Source organism: Hemiscyllium ocellatum, chromosome 9 (assembly GCF_020745735.1).
Source record: "Hemiscyllium ocellatum isolate sHemOce1 chromosome 9, sHemOce1.pat.X.cur, whole genome shotgun sequence".
Classification (NCBI taxonomy): domain Eukaryota; kingdom Metazoa; phylum Chordata; class Chondrichthyes; order Orectolobiformes; family Hemiscylliidae; genus Hemiscyllium; species Hemiscyllium ocellatum.
In genome coordinates this window covers 72,979,563-72,997,602 of record NC_083409.1, presented here as the reverse complement: position 1 = coordinate 72,997,602, position 18,040 = coordinate 72,979,563, and the positions used below count along the sequence as shown (strand labels likewise).

The window sequence follows — 18,040 nt, the reverse complement described above, 5'->3', positions numbered from 1 at the left end:
AACTGTCTAGCTCTTGTTGCTTGTCATTAGTTATGCAGGAATTTACCAATTTGACAAACACTTGTTTGGCGCAGCTTCATATGTATTAATTAAAGTGCAAAAGACTGACATATGTTTGTGATAATATTTTACCAGCGGTACAACAATAAAAAAAGGAACAAAAATGTAGTACACTGCTGCAACAATATTTTTCTTGTTCTCAACAATATTGTGGAGATGAAATTAATATCCTTTTGGTATTTGTCAGTAATTTGGGGGAATGTTGAGGGAAGCCTCCCTTAAGTTAATATTGCTCAGAGCAATGTTCAGGCTTTGGTGTGAAGTCAGAACAGTTGTCACCTCCATGTAAATCTAATGAATGATATAGTCCAAGACTTTGTATGCAGTGTTTGTAGTCATTCATAGAATGTGGACATTGCTGGATAGGCCAGTATTTATTGTCTATCCCAAACTGCCCTTTAGAAGATGTCAGTGAGCTGTCTTCTTTAGCTGCCGCAGTCATAGTCATCAAGGTACACCCACAGTGCCATTATGGAGGGAGTTCCAGGATTTTGACCCAGCAACTGCAGAGGAGCAGCAATGTTTTTCCAAGTCTGGATGGTGAGGGGCTTGGAAGGGAACATGTAGGAAATATTGCTGCTGTACATCTACTGCCCTTGTTCTTCTTGGTGGTAGAGACCTTGGGTTTGGAAGGTACTATCCAAAGAACCTCAAGTTGCTGTATTGCATCTTTTAGGTGGCACATTCTGCTGCTATTGTGCATGGTGGTGGGTTTGAATAATGCTAACCCTAACCCTAACCTCCAGGTGGACTACATGCACTGGAACCCACTTTGATTTGTTATGAGAACAATCCCCAGGATCCACTCTTACTACCAATAGATGGTGTATACCTGGCTAGCTATTTCAATTGTCTCTATTCAAAGTTTTCTCTGAGCACTTGATCCCTCTTTGCCAGTTTTGCTGAGAAAACAATGAGGCCAACACTTCTGGGATCAACTCTCAATATTAACAAAACAAAGTATATAATTTGCCTGACAAGAAGCCTCTGCGCTCAGCCTCTTCTATGTTGAGCTTCTATGTTGTGCTCTAGAATGGATCTAGGGAACCTGCTTTGTCTTCTTGCAATTGAATTGCATGCAGCAGTTATCCTCATTAGAGAGATGCTAAGGGAGCACCTCTAGAGGTTGCTGCACTAGCCTCCAGGCAGGGGTAGCCTCCGATTAGAGGGCAAACGGGCTGATGGTGATGATAACAACATCTTGTGGGGGTAGAATCCTCTTCACTGAGTCGTCTTCCATTGTATGTCACTCTGGCTCATTAGAGGGGACTATTAGTTGTTCTGTGACTGGGATTCTTTCCAAACGTCTTTGTGCCATCAGTGTCACTTACTGGTGAATGCTGCATAGTGCTGCATGCATTCTGTACATCTAACTGTACTGTCCCTATGTCCTATTCCCTTTTTAATGCCACAATTGAATCTGCCTGTGCACCTTCTGAAATAGTATATTTTAGAAACTCATCTCTCACTACAAACTCGAACCCAGTCCTTTACCACTGAGCTCATCAAAGCACTGACTGTGGTGCTGGAAAAACACAGCAGGTAGGGCAGCATCCGAGGACTAGGAGAATTGACATTTTGGGCATAAGCCCTTCATCAGGAATGATCTGACCAGTTGTGCTTTTCCAGCACCACTCTCTTAAATCTGATCTCCAGCATTTGCAGTCCTTCACTTTCCTCCATTGTATAATTTATTACCAAAAATAACAACAATTTAGTAATTTTTCTTCTCTAACTTCATGGCTCAGAGAAAAGTTTTGTGACATTTCTTTCCACGTGACTAAATATCAAAAAAAATTTCAAAGCAGACTTTAAGTGGCTTATATAAATGAATTTGCTGGGCTAAAGCAGCCATTTCTATAATTTTAATAAAAAGCAAACAAAAACAGAAAAGGCTGGAAAAATTCAGCAGATTCAGCAGCAATTGTGCTGGAAGTTTTAAAAAAGGGTCACTTCATCTGTAACGACTCTGCTTTCTCTCCACAGATACTGCCAGATCTGCTGAGTTTTTCCATAAATTTCTGTTTGTTTCTTTTAGGTTCTTGCTTTTTTGTTGCATGATGTCTGTTTGCGTTTGAGCAATAGCTATAATAATTCTCAGTCTTAGAGTATTTATAGCCAATGTCTGATATGTAAGTAATAATATGAGACCACTTTTTGTCCCTAGCTTGGTGTTGTTTGACTTATTTGTCAATATTGTGGCTCATAACTTAGCTGAACCTGCATATGAAGCTGATGTTGCTCAATTAGAGTATAAATTAGTGGCTGAAGAACATGGACTAATCATTAAAGTGAAAGGATTTAACCACAAACTTGGGGTAAGTAGGTGCTATTCTGAATTCTATTATACTTCTAGCACACAAGCTTCAGTAAGATCTACATTTAAAACTTTTTGATGCCTGCTGTAGTTAATGCTTAGAATTGAACAGTAATATGAAGTTTCAGCTGGCTAATAGTAGTGTAAATATATATATATTTGAATCCTTTCTTTGATTCTTCTTTTCTCAATTCTTTACTCCTTTCAGTTTTGGCATTACGTGAATGCAGAATGATGTACTTTTTATGATACACCTCAGCCTAACCCGGGAGGCCTCCTAGCAGAACAGTTGTAATATTTTTATTTCTAACATAATTTGGTTTTTCTGAAAAGATTAATCTTCCATGAAAAACTAGAGTCATGGAAAGTGATTGAGATGGATACCATTGAAGTTTACAAACAGTGGTTTAAAACAAAGCTTTACAGAAGTAATAAATCCAATAGATTCTATGTTTTCAAAATTTAGCATAATAGCTTTATATATTGCTCTGCTGGAAATGTTTATCCCATTTACTCTTAAAATGTGCATGATGTTCCAATGTTTTCCATTCTCTGAGTGATAGCTTTAAAGTGCTGTGACCCCTTATCACAGACTCTTGAACTATATCAAACATATTCCCTGATTAGTTATCGACATTTTTTTGTTGATTTTAAAAGAAAGTTCTCATCCTTCTTTGTTCCAGGAAGGGCAGTACCAACTTCTTCAATCTATCCTTATAACTGAAGTTCCTCATCACTGGAACCATTCTTGTAAACTGCTTCTGCACTCTCTACAATGTGCTTACATCCCTCTTATATTGTAGCACCTTGAACTGTACTCCAGGAGAGGTCTAACAATTTCAAAACCACCTATTTGCTGTTGTACTCTACACCCCTGTTAATAAAGCTGAGGATACTGTCTACTTTAAGACATAAAATATAGAAATAGAACTTTGCAATTCAGCCAGTGAGTCTGCTCTACCTTTCAATGCGATCACAACTAAACTGATCATTCTCAACTCCACCTTTCTATGTTTTCCCAATAAGTCCTGATTCCCTTACTGATTAAAAGCCTGCCTATCTCAGCCTTAAATGTACATAATTGCCCTCCCCATCCCACCCCCTCTGTGATAATGAAACTCTCAGTGAAGAGATTTCACATCTACGCTGCCAAGTCATTTAAGAATCTTGTATGTTTCAATAAGATTTCTGTCATACTTCCAAAGTCCAATAAAAATAGGCCCAATCTACTCAGTCTTTCCTCATAAGACTGTCTCTCCATCCTTGGTATAAGTCCAGTGAACCTTCTTTGGACTGTCTTCAGTGTCGGTATATCTTTCCTTTTTCATCTTTCTTACAGTTGGTGGTCAATAGACAACATATTTATGTACCCTTCTGGCTTCTTAGTTCTAGCCAAATTGATTCTGTGCTTTGGCCTTAGGAGGTATCCTTCTTCTCCAGCACTGCAGTGTTTTCCTTAACATAAGATGCTACCTCTCCTCCTCTCCATCTTTTTCCATTTTCTTCTGAAGACTTTAGTACTCAGGAATATTTAAAATCTCATCTTGCCCATCCTTGAGTCAGGTATCTGCTCTAGCCACACCACCAAAATCCCGCATAGTACTGTATCTTCCCAATCTTATTTATTATACTCATTGCATCCAAATGCATGCACAGTGACCCTGATTTAGACTTCATTTTTTCTTTACTCTGTCTTTGCCTACTAAACTTAACTTTGTTCACCCCAGTCCAACACCTGTGCCTCCACATCATGCCTACTAAACTTGCTATTGTCTGTGCTACTGCCAGTTCTATCTCAGACACCCTGAACTTCTCTACTGTTCTCCCCTGATTTCCACACCCCTGCCAATTCCCTTTACAGTCTCGCCAATAGCAGTAGCAAAATGCGCTGCAAGGAACTTAGTACCAGCTCTGTTCAGCTGGAACTTGTCTGGCTTGTACAAGTGCTATCTTCCCCAGAGGCAGTTTTTGCCCCAGGAATCTAAAGCCCTTCCTTTTTCCAGCCATGCATTCATTTGCCTTATCATTCTATTTCTGTACTCTCACACGTGGCACTGGAAGTAATCCAGAGATTACTACGTGCTTGCTAACTTTCAACCTAGCTCCCTTAACTCTGATTGCAGGACCACATCCCATTTAGTACCTAACTCATTGGTACCAATTTGGATCATAAATCCTGGATTTTACCCTGCTTTAGAAGAATATCCTGCAGTTGCTCTGTGACACCCTGAGCCCTGGCACCAGAGAGGCAACATACAACACTGGAGTCAAGTTGATGGCCATACAAATGCTTGTCTGTTCCCATCATGAATTCTTTATTATTTTTGCTCCTCCTGTCTTCTTCAACTCATCTTGTGCAGCTGAATCACTTGTAGTGCCATTAAAATGCAGTTTGTGACACCCTGCATTTGGGGGAAACCAGCCAAAGTTACAAACCTGAGCAGCTGTTGGTTCTGATTGGTATAATTGGTGTCAAACTTTACATAATTGCTTGTTTTAGGCAAGTATGGCATTAGACATCTGTGCAGCCAACTAAGATCACACAAATGCCCTTACATCCCTGGAATGACTCAAAAGCAAAGCAGTTGAGAATTGTAGTGACAACCACTGAAAAAGCTTGACTGCCAGAGCAGATTCCAATGGCTGCTGTCCCTTATATGGCCAGCAAATAATAGCATGGGGTAAATTATCACACAGTGTACTTGGAGTCTTGGGTTTTAGAGTTCAAGTTTTCATCTTGGCTGCTGCAATCTGTAAGCTCCCAGATTGAAGTTGGATTGGTATGTTCCCATAAGGACCATATTCCCATATGGATATATTCCCATAACACCTTCTAATGCTTATCTAAAGAAAAATATTTTGAAAAATTCAATACAGTATATGAGAAAATGTATTTTGAATATTCTTTATTATAATATATCAAATGATGAAAAATACTATATAACAAATGTCTGAAAGAATTGTTTTCTCAGTTTCCAATTGATGTTTAGTAAATTCATGTGTGTGAATCATTTAAACAATTTTTGTTTCTCTCCAGCTTCTGTTCCAACTCATCATTGATCACCTGGCTGAGTTTACGACTACTCCAGACGTGTTTGGGATGATCGGGGAACAGTTAAAAAAGTGCTACTTCAATGTTCTAATCAAACCAGAAAAACTGGGAAAGTAAGTCAAGAATTCATGGAGGTTTAATGGACACTTCAGTTGTTCTTTTAAGTCAGTTTATGAATTAGTTTCAGGATGCTTCTGATTTTTTTTTGGACTTCAATCCAATTTATTTTTCTTGAGAACTTGGTCACTTTTCACTATTTCATTCAAATCCCCTGCAAGATCACCTGTTTTTAAGGTTGCAGACTGAGGGAAAAAAAATCCTCTGAAGGGGGGGGCCCTCTTATGGTGCAGTGGTTGTGTCCCTACCCTGGACCAAGAAGCCTGGATTCCAGACCCATCCACCTAAAAAGATTGATTAGAAAAATAGATTGAATAAAATAAATTATTAGTTGAAAATAGGGGCTCTAGTGGCACATGGGTAGTGTCCCTGCTTCTGGATCAGGGGGCCCAGGTTCAAGCCCCACCTGCTCTATAGGTGTTTCATAACATCTCTGAACAGGTTGATTAGAAAATACCTAACATCTCTGAAGAACAGAGGGTTCTTATGGTGCACTGATAGTGTCCCTACCTCTGAACCAGGAGACTTGGGTTCAACATAAGAACTAGGAACAGGAGTAGAAAATGTGTTGCTGGAAAAGCGCAGCAGGTCAGGCAGCATCCAAGGAACAGGAGATTCGACATTTCGGTCATAAGCCCTTCTTCAGGAAGCCCTGTCCAGCACCACACTGTTCCTCGGCGTTATTAGTATCCTCCACTGTGAAGACTGATACAAATTATCTGTTCAATGCCTCATCTATTTCATCATATCCCATAACTAAATGCTCCTTCTCATTTACCAACATTTATTTTAGCCACTTTTCTTTTTATGCATTTATAGAAACTTTTGCTATCTATCGGTATGTTATGTGCTAGTTTTTTCTCGTGTTCTATCTTACTTTTTTTATAGCTCTTCATGGCTTTCTGTTGACCTTTAAAGTTTTCCCCATCTTCTAGTTTCATGCTGTCTTTGACCACTTCGTATGGCTTTTATTTCAATTTGATAGCCTCTCTTATTTCCTTAGACACTCATAGCAAATTATCCCGTTTCTTACAGTCCTTCCTTTTCAAGTTCCACCTGCTCTAGATGTGTTATTACAACATCTCTGAATAGGTTGATTAGAAAAATATCTAGCATCTCTTAAGTTAGGGGCTCTTGAGGCGCAGTGGTAGAGTCCCTACCTTTGCACAAAGAAGTTTAAGTCCCTCTTGCTCCAGAGGTGTGTAATAACATCTCTGAACAAATTGCTTAGGAAATATCTAACATTTCTGAGCAGGTTAATAAAGAAAATATCTATAAATATCATAACGGTTCTTGTCACACGGTGGTAGTGTCCCTACCTCTGGGTATTGAGCCAGAAAAACTAGGATTCAAGTCTCCTCTATTCCGGATGTGTGTTGGAACATGTCTGAACAGATTGACTGATTGAAAATGTCTAATTTAAATGGTTTCACAGAGCAGTCTATGGCTTTGGATTCAGGTTTCAGTCCCCTTGAAGTCATAGGTTTGGATACTACTGCTGTGAATTGTCCACATAATTTGCATTCGGAGGCTTTGCTCTCTCCATCCAGTCCTTGTGCTAGTGTCCTTACCTTTTGAGCGAGAAGGCTTGAGTTCAATTCCACCTGATCGGGAGGTATATCTGAACTGGTTGGTTGTAAGTACATTTGTTGTGCTGCTGTGATTGTGTCCCTATCTCTGGGCCAGGAGGCCTGGCTGTAAGTCCACATCTGCTCCAGAGGTGTGAAATGAGGTCTCTGAACAGGTTGATTCGAAAACCTAAATATATGGAGGGTAGAACATCTTGTGGTGCAGTGGTAGAGTCCTTACCTCTGAACCAGGAGGCTCAGTTTCATTACATCTGTTCCAGAAATGTCATGACAGCTATGGACAGAGTGTTTAGAAAACATGGTGGTGGAGGGCTTTTGTGGAGCAGTGGTAGTGTTCCTACCTCTGGGATTAAAAAACCTGGCTTCAAGACTAACCTGTCCCAAACTTGAATCTGAACAGGATGATTTAAAAATTAGGGATACCTTCAACACTGGGTGGAAGGAGCTGCTAGAACAAACAAATGAAAAATGTTTGTCTACAGTGAAGTTGTCTTGATTTTCTATCTCATCAACTGTCTTGGATCCAAACTGATAAATATAATTTCTGTTGTGTTGCCTTTTTGCAGAGATGTACGCCTATCAATTCTAGAACATGGACGGTGGTCTTTGATACAGAAACATCAAACTTTGATGAAAGGTGGAATTACGCTGGAGGCATTGATGTCATTTGTGAAGAACTTCAAATCTCATCTTTTTGTGGAAGGATTAGTGCAAGGAAATTTCACAAGCAAAGTAAATGTTTTAAATTGTGACATTGTTCACCAGCCAGGAAGCTTTTATTACAGGGTATTAATTTTGTAGATGAAGACTTATTTCCATTCTCTACATTCATATAATATGGTACAGAACAGGTCGCTCACCCGAGCAGGAGAATTATTCTGCATTTTTACTCTGTGTTCCCAATTTATAGATATAGTTCTTCCTCCACCTCCCTTCTGCTATTTGGTTGATGCACACTATTTTTATTGCTGTGTTTGATCCATCAATATCTATTAATGTTATCATTATAGATTTTTTTGCGTTGCTGAGATCTGTCATTTTTTACAGCAACCATTGTTATCTTGAATACGTAGTTATCCAACCTTCCCTTTCCTCCCCATATCTTTTGTAGTTTTTTTTTGTGATTTGTAATTCCTCATCTTATTTTCTGTAGTCATTTCTCAGTAATCCCTACTGTCTGATTCCTCGAATGCATGATTTCCTCCAGCTTCCCTTTTTTATTATATGTACTTTGTCCATTGCCATACACATCTTTTGTGTCATTTTTAATAGGATTGCCTCTCTATTTCAGTGTCTATATTAATTCCCTTACCATCGATATCTTCTCTTGCTTTATTCTTTCCTAAGTTCTCCTCTGTTGTTTACATTAAGCTGCTTTTATTCTTTTGTAGATCCCTGCCCCAATTTTATTAGTTTAAAGCCTTCACCATTTCATCATTTTCCTCTCATTAGTACAGGCTTTCTTGACTTAGAACTAGTGCTAACGTCCCATATTGATGAACCTTTCTTCTCCATGCTAGCTCTTCAGCAACATGTTAATTGTCTGCTTTTGTGCCACTTCACATGTGGTTCAAATAACAATTAAAGATTGATAACAGTTAGAGATGATTACTCTCAAGGCTCTGTTTTTCAATTAAAGCCTAACTCCTGATATTCTTTCAGTAGTGCCTTCTCCTTGTTCCTACTATGTTGGTCCAATCTACATTGTTTATTGTAGTCTGGGCCTTGACAGCTGAACTTATCTCCTTTCCAATCGTCGTCAAATATTCCTTATGTTGCCATTGATTTGGCAACACAACCTTCAGGGTTCCCATTCTTGGCTCCCAAGAATGCTATCCATTGTGCTACTTACTGTCTACTGATACAATAATTTTTTCAGGCTTACTGAGTTACATTTTTCATCATTCTTTTGCATAATGTCTGTATATAGGTTATGCACAACATGAGATTTTTGTAGCTCCTTCCCTTATCTTACCAGTTTAAAGGCTTTGCCACCTCCCTAATCACCTTTTTCCCCTATCTCATCAACATCTCATGAATTTCTAACTGTAGAGAGATAGGTAATCTCAGCTAGGGTGACCACTAAATACTAAAATCTGGCTTGTATTCCCTTGGTAGAAGTGGGTATGAATAGTCATGAGGTCCTGCTCTTGAATGCTCCTGGAAATTCTGGTGCTGTAGTCTTAGAATTAATGCATATGCGAATGATCACCCAAACCGATGTCTCATTTGTAACATTTCCCAGTGTTTAAATCCTCCGATGACTTGGCATCTTCTATCTTTAACTTCTTCAACGCTGTAAAATTCCATCTCCTTGAGAGTTCACCATTCTCTCACTTTAATTGCTTGTATATTTCTCCTATCTCTTCTGACTTGTTTTGGTGGCCATATCATTGCTACCGGAGTCCCATGCTGTAGAATTCCCTTATTCTTCTCCGCTGTTGTTCCACCACACACTTTTAAAGTTCTTCTTAAAATCCATTTCTTTAACCAAACTTTTAATTGTTTTTTAATATTCTTTTGTTTGGCATTGATTTTCTTCATTATACCCCGTGATGTTCTTTCTATGTTAAATGTACTATATGAATACATGTTTATAATGCTGGTGTGTATCTTTATCATTTTAACTTCTATATGTCGGCATGTGATCTAACCTCAGATTATTGCCAGTGCCATTAGGACTTGGCTGATTGAAGGCAGATGAGGCCATAATGAGGTCATTTTCCAATATTATTGTATAGGAAATTGCATGTATTGATGTACATATATTTTTTATATATCACGGAGATGAAAATCATCACTCACATTTAACCCCAATTAAAACCCATTCTGGCAGAAGATATTTAATATTTAAACAACTGATACTCTGTATACGCATTAAACTTGCTTTATTCACTTAAATCAAATGACATTTTTAACTTTTAGATAAATAACATTAATTTTTTATATAAAACTAACAGTTTGTTTTTTTTTCCTCTCCCAAGGAGTCTATTGAATTTCTAAACTATATTGTACAGTAAGTATTTTATTTTTGTGGTATTTTAAACATTTAGTCTATAAAGCCTAGATTCATACTGATTCTTTGGTGCATTATTCCAATGAATAGCACAATATTCTGTTTAAAAAAAAATCTATGTCCATTATCTATCCTTGTGCCAGGAAGAGGTATGCTTTTGTCTACCTTCTAATCTTGTACACTTCTATTAGACATCCCCTTGACCTCCTTTTGTTTCAAGGAGAACAACCCTAGCTTCTCTAGCCTGGCCCTGTAGCTCAGTTTCCTCATCCTTGAAACCATTTAGATCAATCTCTTTTGCACTTCTTCTTTTACTTTCGTGGTCTTCCTAAAGTGTGATGCTCTGCACTAGATACAGTATTCTACTTGGGCAGTAACTGAATTTCAGACAGACTTAATATAACTTGCCTAGTTTTCTATAGTGCAAATCTTTATTTATGAAGCCCAAGGTCCATATGCCTTGCTCAGAACACTTACATTTTGTGTTGCCATCTTTAATGTAGAAATACCATCATGGGATATGGGAATGGTGGGGAAAATGGTGTAGATGTAGATGATCAGCTATGATTTGTTTGAATGGCAGAGCAGGCTCGACAGGCTGAATGGCTTCCTGCTCCTATTTCCTATTTTTAACAATCAAAGCATATGAATCCCTAGGTTCTTCTGCCCTGCATGCTGTTTAGAACTGGTTCAGTACATATCGTATCTGCAAAATGCACCAGTTCATAGTTCTGCATTAAATTTCATCAGCCATTTGTCTGCCCATTTATCCTGTTTATGTCATATTGCAATGTATTGGCACCATGCTGTTTGTGTGAAATCTCCAAGTTTGATATTATTGTAAATTTTTAAAGTTTTACTGTATATTCCAATATTTTAGTCATTAGTAAATATGATGTGTATCACTGTTCGACATCCTCCAGTTTGAAAATCTATTTACTATGACTTGCTATTATCTGTCCTTAAGCTGATATTTTATTCAAGCTGACAGTGATCTTCCTATTGCATGAATACGTTTTGTTAACGTTTTGTGTGTCACTTTATTAAATACTTTCTTTAAAGTCTTGCTTTCTTATAGTCTGTGTTGCTGGCAGTCTCTTTGTCAATGTTTTCTGTTAATCCATGAAAATCATGTCAGATTGCTTAAGAGTGATCAGTCTTTTACTAATCTGTGCTGACGCTCCTTAATTAACTCAAATGTCTCTAAATATCTTTTTTTAAGTACTGTTTCTAAAACTTTGTCGCCACTTTTTTAAAAACTGACTTGCCTTGGCTTACTAGGAATGATTTATTTATGTTGTTTACTAATTGTTATCTCATACTGGATTTTTAAATTTAGATATTTATTATGTGCTTCTGTTCATGAATAAGAAATATATTAATTATGTAACAGGAAGCTGCAATGTAAGCCACTGGTGAAGTCAGTACCTGTCCAGTTCAAAGTAGTGGAACTACCTAATAAAGCACATGTGTGTAAAGTGAGTTCTCTCAACAAACATGACGCAAATTCGGAGGTCACTGTTTATTACCAGGTGCGTCACTAAAAGTAATTCATTGAAAGCAAGTTTTGTAGCTCAAGTTGAGGTTCTGGATGTAGTTTGCTCACTGAGCTGGAAGGTTCATTTTCAGACGTTTCATCACCCTACTAGGTTACATCTTCAGTGAGCCTCTGGATGAAGCTTCGTCCGGAGACTCATCTAAGATGTTGCCTAGTATGGTGACAAAATGTCTGGACATGAACCTTTCAGCTCAGTGAGCAAACCTACATCCAGTAATTTTTTTTTGCTCTATTTTAGTTATTTCAACTCTCTGATTAGCCCTGCATGTGGTTAATGTGCCTGACATGTACCTATCACAAACAACAATTGATGCTAAGTCCCTTGCTTTTCCTCTGAGAGCATAACTGACATTACTCTGCAACTTTTAATATAATCTGCCTGAGATAGCAAACACATTGCCATCGAGGAGTGTTAACTGCATCTGTTTTCAATATTTATTGGACCATCTTTTATGCTGTAATATTCACATGTACACTCGCAAGCAATGTTCCAATCTTAATTGTGGCAAAGTCAAGAACGTTTTAAGTATCAAAAATCTTTGTATCTACTGAAAGAGTGGAACTAATACCCACATCGCGCACACTTTTGTTCAAAACATCAGAGCAACACATTGTTGATGTTGATATTCTGTCAATATGTCCCTGTATTTCTTTGTTACTACAGTAAATTTTTAGAGGATTTTTTAATGAGACCTTCATTTTAACGTGAAAGTTTATATCTTTGCTAAATGGAAACTTATTCAAACAATTAATTAATTTTTCATGCATGTACTGTTTTTTTAAAAAGCATAAAATTTTATCTAGTTAACAGTTAAAACTACATATAATGTAACTATATTAATATTAAAAACAGGTACCAACTTTCACACTTGATTATATGGGCCTTTGCCCTTTCATTTTAAAGGTCTGCTCCTTATCTTAATAAGCTCATTAATAGTTTAATTTAAATACCATCAGTTAACCTTAATCTTGCTTCTCAGTCAGGTCCTCGAAAGGTAAAAGATTATGCTCTCATGGAACTACTTATTGTAAGTAAATTATACTAAGCTTTTTCTGTGCGAGATTAGCATTTTAAAATATGGCAAATATTGAAAGAATGATTGATGCTACATTAATGTTTGTCTCAGTGATGATCTTTTTCAAGAAATCCATAATCTCCAAATAACTGCTCAATTATCTATTTTAATTATTTAGAATTTTGTGTTTTCTGTTGTAATAACTGTGAAAATAAACTTACTCCTTTGTTCCAGTCATAACCATAGAATTTTACCATTGTTGAAACTAGTCATATAAATACAATACAAACATCTCAATTTGTTCATGTGTACAAAAATATTTCAAGAATATATAAAGTCCTAACACAATTCGAAACCAAAACAGAATATTTTAGAGAAACTCGGCAGATTTGGCAGTATCTGCAGAGAGAAACCAGTGAACCTTCTTCAAAACATTTCTTTCCTCCCTTGTCAATTAGAATGTTTCATGAGAAGGCAATGCTACCAACTTCTCAGGATAACTTGGGATGAATGCAACCTATTTAGCACAGTCTACTTTGCAAGGACAATTTCTTTTGAAGTTAATGTAACCCAATATTACAATATTTTCAACCTGAGCAGTGCACTTCATGAAAATGTTCTGTTTCCTGTTCTGAGTCAGTTTTCTGTTCAATAACTTACTTCTACTTCTTTACCCATATCTTTAATCATTAATTTCTCTTCTGGGACTTTGTCAAAAGTTTTTGGAAAACTGAATATGTATCAACTCCATGTCATCTGTTCACCATTCTGCAGACAATTGAAAAATTTTAGCCTGCTGAAAGAACAGGGAGCATTAATTCAGCAAAATAATGCCCTCTTTACCCAACACACTTCCTTGAAGACATTACAGGTTTAGGCTATCATCCAAAATATTTTCTTCACAATTGTTATGAAATCCAACCTTCTTCAGCTGCTTCATCAATGACCTTCCCTCTATCATAATGTCAGAAATGGGGATGTTCATCAGTGATTGTATAATGTTCAGCAGCATTCATGATTCCTCAGGTAGGTGCATGTCCATGTTCAACATGATCTGGACAATATCCAGACTCAGGGTGACAAGTAACATATATGCCACGCAAATGCCAGGCAGTACCCATCTCCATCTAATCACCACCCCTTGACATTGTGTTAAAAGTATCACTGAAACCCCACTATCAACATCCTTGGGGTTACCATTGACCAGAAACTCAACTGGACTCATGACATAAACGCAGTGGGTACAAAAACAGTTAGAGGCTAGGAATACTATGGCAAGTAATGCACTTCCTGAAGCCTGGCCACTCTTTACATGGCACAGATCAGTTGTATAATGCAATATTGCCCACATGCCTGGATGGGTACAGCTCCAATGACACTCAAGAAACTTGACACCATCCAGGACAAAGCAGGACACTTGGCATCATTTCCTCCACCAGTGTTGATTAGTAGCAGCAGTGTTTACTATCAACAAAATGCACTATAGAAATTCATTAAAGATTCATATCATTTCTGACATTATGACGGAGAGAAGATCATTGATGAAGCAATTGAAAAAGGTTAGGTTTCATATCAATTGTGGAGAAGATAGGTAGTACTGAGGAAGTGGGGAGGCTACAGAAGGATTTAGACAGTTTGGGAGAGTGGTCCAGGAAATGGCTGATGGAATTTAACATGAGCAAGTGCGAGGTCTTGCACTTTAGCAAAAAGAATAAAAGCATAGACTACTTTCTAAATGGTGAGAAAATTAGTAAAGCCAAAGTACAAAGGGATCCGGGAGTGCTAGTCGAGGATTCTCTAAAGGTAAACATGCAGGTTGAGTCCGTGATTAAGAAAGTGAATGCAATGTTGTCTCTTATCTTAAGAGGGTTGGAATATAAAAGCAGAGATGTGCTACTGAGACTTTATAAAGCTCTGGTTAGACCCCATTTAGAGTACTGTGTCCAGTTTTGGTCCCCACACCTCAGGAAGGACATACTGGCACTGGAACGTGTCCAGCGGAGATTCACACGGATGATCCCTGGAATGGCAGGTCTAACATATGAGGAACGGCTGAGGATCCTGGGATTGTATTCATTGGAGTTTAGAAGATTAAGGGGAGACTTAATAGAGACGTACAAGATAATACATGGCTTGGAAAGGGTGGACGCTAGGAAATTGTTTCCATTAGGCGAGGAGACTAGGACCCGTGGACACAGCCTTAGAATTAGAGGGAGTCAATTCAGAACAGAAACGTGGAGACATTTCTTCAGCCAGAGAGTGGTGGGCCTGTGGAATTCATTGCCACGGAGTGCAGTGGAGGCCGGGACGCTAAATGTCTTCAAGGCAGAGGTTGATAGATTCTTGTTGTCTCAAGGAATTAAGGGCTACGGGGAGAACGCTGGTAAGTGGAGTTGAAATGCCCATCAGCCATGATTGAATGGCGGAGTGGACTCGATGGGCCGAATGGCCTTACTTCCACTCCTATGTCTTATGGTCTAAGATATTTTGGATGGCAGACCAAATCAGTAATGAATTTCGAGAAAGTGTGTTGGGTGAAGAGGGCATTGCTTTGCTGAATCAATGCTCACTGTTCTTTCAACTGTCTGTGGAGTGGTAACTGTTTCCATCTAGAAGGACAATGGCAGCAGGTACATGGGAATATCACCACCTGCAAGTTGCCCTCTGAGCCACTCACCATCCTTAGAAACATATCACTGTTCTTTCACTGTCACTGGGTCAAAATCCTGGAAAATGTCTCCCTAATGGCATTTTGGGTCAACTTAGAGCAGGTGAACTGCAGCAGTTTAAAAAGGCAGCTCACCACCACCACCTTCTCAATAGCAACTTCGGACAGCCAGCAATGTCCATGGCCCATTAGTGAATATTTTTTTAAAAATTCCCAGAAAAACAGTATAAATTCTATACCTCATGATAATGTGCAGTTTCATTGCATTAGCAGCTCAATGCGGTTTTTCTATCATAATGTCAGAAATGGGGATGTTCACCAATGATTGATTAATGTTCAGCACCATTCATGTTCTCATGTGAGCCTGTACATTGTGAATTGATCTTCAGTCTACACTTTCCATCTTGTGTCATTGGATAGCAATCAGGAATAGCATACAGTTGATCTTATTTACAACCCTCCCTCCCTCCCTAATACAGATAACTGCGGTCTGTCCTAGCATCCCATCTAGGATTAGCTTAGTTTGCTCCAAATTAGAAAAAGAATCTTTGGAGTTTTGTTTTTAGTCTGTATCTAATTGCTATGAGCTCCATTTCAAAAGTCTCTTAAGTTCATGTTGACATGTAGCCAAATTTGCATCCATGAAATACATTTTATATCACAATGAATTATACAAAGTTAAGAGGGAAATGCACTAGAACTGGCATCTACTGGCAATGTAGAAATATATACAAAAAGCAAAATAAATCCAACCCACCAATAAATATTGACTGTCTATCATCAGTAAAATGATGGAAAGGATCATCAGTGGTACTATTGAGCAACAATTGACAAGCAAAAATCTGCTTACACTCAGTTTTGAGTTTCACGAGGATTACTCAACTCTGACCTCATTACAGACATGGTTAAAACATGGACAAGAGAGCTAAATTTCAAAGGTACTGCGAGAATAATTGGCCTTGATATCAAGGCAGCATTTGACTTAGTGTGGCATCAAACAGCGCGTGCAAAAGAAGTATCAGTCAGGAATAGGTGGAAAGCTCTCCACTGATTGGAGTCATACCTGGCACAAAAATGGTCAGTCTTCTCAGTTCCAGGATGTCTCTGCAGGAGTTCCTCAAGGTACTGTCCTAGGCCCAACCATCTTCAGTTGCTTCATCAGTGACCTTCTGTCCTTCATAAGGTCAGAAATGATGATATTCGTTGATGATTGCACTAAGTTCAGCATCATTTGTGACTCCTCAGATACTGAAGTGCTCCATGTCCAAATGCAGCAAGACCTTGACAATATCCAGGCTTGACCTGATGAATGGCAAATGACATTCATGCTATGCACATGGCAGGCAATGATCAACTCTCTCAAGAGAATCTAACCATTACCCCTTGACATTCAATGGCATTCCTGTCACAGCTTGCTCAGTGGTGTTGCCAAATGCAGGAGCTGCTTACCTTTGAGGATTACCATTAACTCGAAACGGAACTGGACTAGCCATACAAATACTATGGCTGCAAGAACACCACATTCAAAACCCGTGACCGCTACCACTTAGAAGGACAAGGGTAGCAGATGCATGGAAACAGCACCACCTAGAAGTTCTCCTCTAAGCCACTCACCACTCTAGCTCTGAAATATATCCCATTCCTTAAGGGTTGTTGGATCAAACTCCTGTAGCTCCCTCCCTAATAAAATGGACTGCAGCATTTCTAGAAATCAGTTCACCACTACCTTCTTGAGGTAAAGTAGGAATGAGCATTAAACGCTGGCCCAGTCAGTGATGCCTACATCATCCCAGAATCATAGTCTCCCTACAGTGTGGAGCAGGCCATTCAGCCCATCAAGTCCATAGTGACTCTCTGAAGGGCAATCTACCCAGATCCACCCCACTCTACCCCATCCCTGTAACCCTGCATTTGTCATGGCTAACACATCTAGACTAGACATCTCTGGACACTGGGCAATTTAGCATGGCCAGTCCACAAAACTTGCACATATTTAGACTGGGAAGAAACCGGAGTACCTGGAGGAAACCCACACAAACTCAGGGAAAATGTTCAAACTCTCACAAGGCAGTCACCGGTGGCTGGAATTGAACCCGTGTGCTTGGCACTGTAAGGGAACAATGCTGACCACTGAGCACCATGCCACCCTACTGTCATCCCATGAATGAATTTAGTAAAAACCATTTAATTGAAAGCAAAGTATTTCTTCTTAAGATTTTTCTGCTTGAATTTCAGATGCACATGGAAGAACCTTGTTTTGATTTTCTCAGGACAAAAGAAACACTTGGGTAGGTATTTTTCTGTTCATGCTTAATGATCTGCAGTGTACTGTATCATGATCACTGCCAGCAAGAATTTTGTTTTCTAATTTACTGATAAAGTACTTTGAAATGATCACTTGTACTATGGGATGCTATGAAGATTGAAAAAAGTACATAAGAAATTATGTAAATCAAAAAAATTGATGGCTGAGTACTATAAAACCAGCAAGTGCTAGAGAATTTTAGCAGGTCTGGGAGGAGCATCTGCGGAAAGATACAGAAATAGTATTTATAGTCCAAAATGACTGTCTGTTGAGTTCAAAGTGAACTCTTTCTCTCTCTGAACATGCTGCCAGACATTGAGTTTCTGTAGTATTTTATGTATT

The 18,040-nt window shown here is 38.5% G+C and overlaps 1 protein-coding gene across 1 annotated transcript in view; it reads left to right on the top strand.

Moving 5' to 3' along the window:
- nrd1a (nardilysin a (N-arginine dibasic convertase)) overlaps positions 1–18,040 on the top strand; it is a 107,746-nt gene that overhangs the window by 73,251 nt on the left and 16,455 nt on the right. The window contains exons 20-26 of the mRNA XM_060830451.1: positions 2,228–2,378; positions 5,415–5,542; positions 7,702–7,867; positions 10,120–10,151; positions 11,545–11,683; positions 12,690–12,737; positions 17,629–17,681. Coding sequence (XP_060686434.1) covers positions 2,228–2,378; positions 5,415–5,542; positions 7,702–7,867; positions 10,120–10,151; positions 11,545–11,683; positions 12,690–12,737; positions 17,629–17,681 — 717 coding nt within the window. The remainder of the gene's footprint in view (positions 1–2,227; positions 2,379–5,414; positions 5,543–7,701; positions 7,868–10,119; positions 10,152–11,544; positions 11,684–12,689; positions 12,738–17,628; positions 17,682–18,040) is intronic.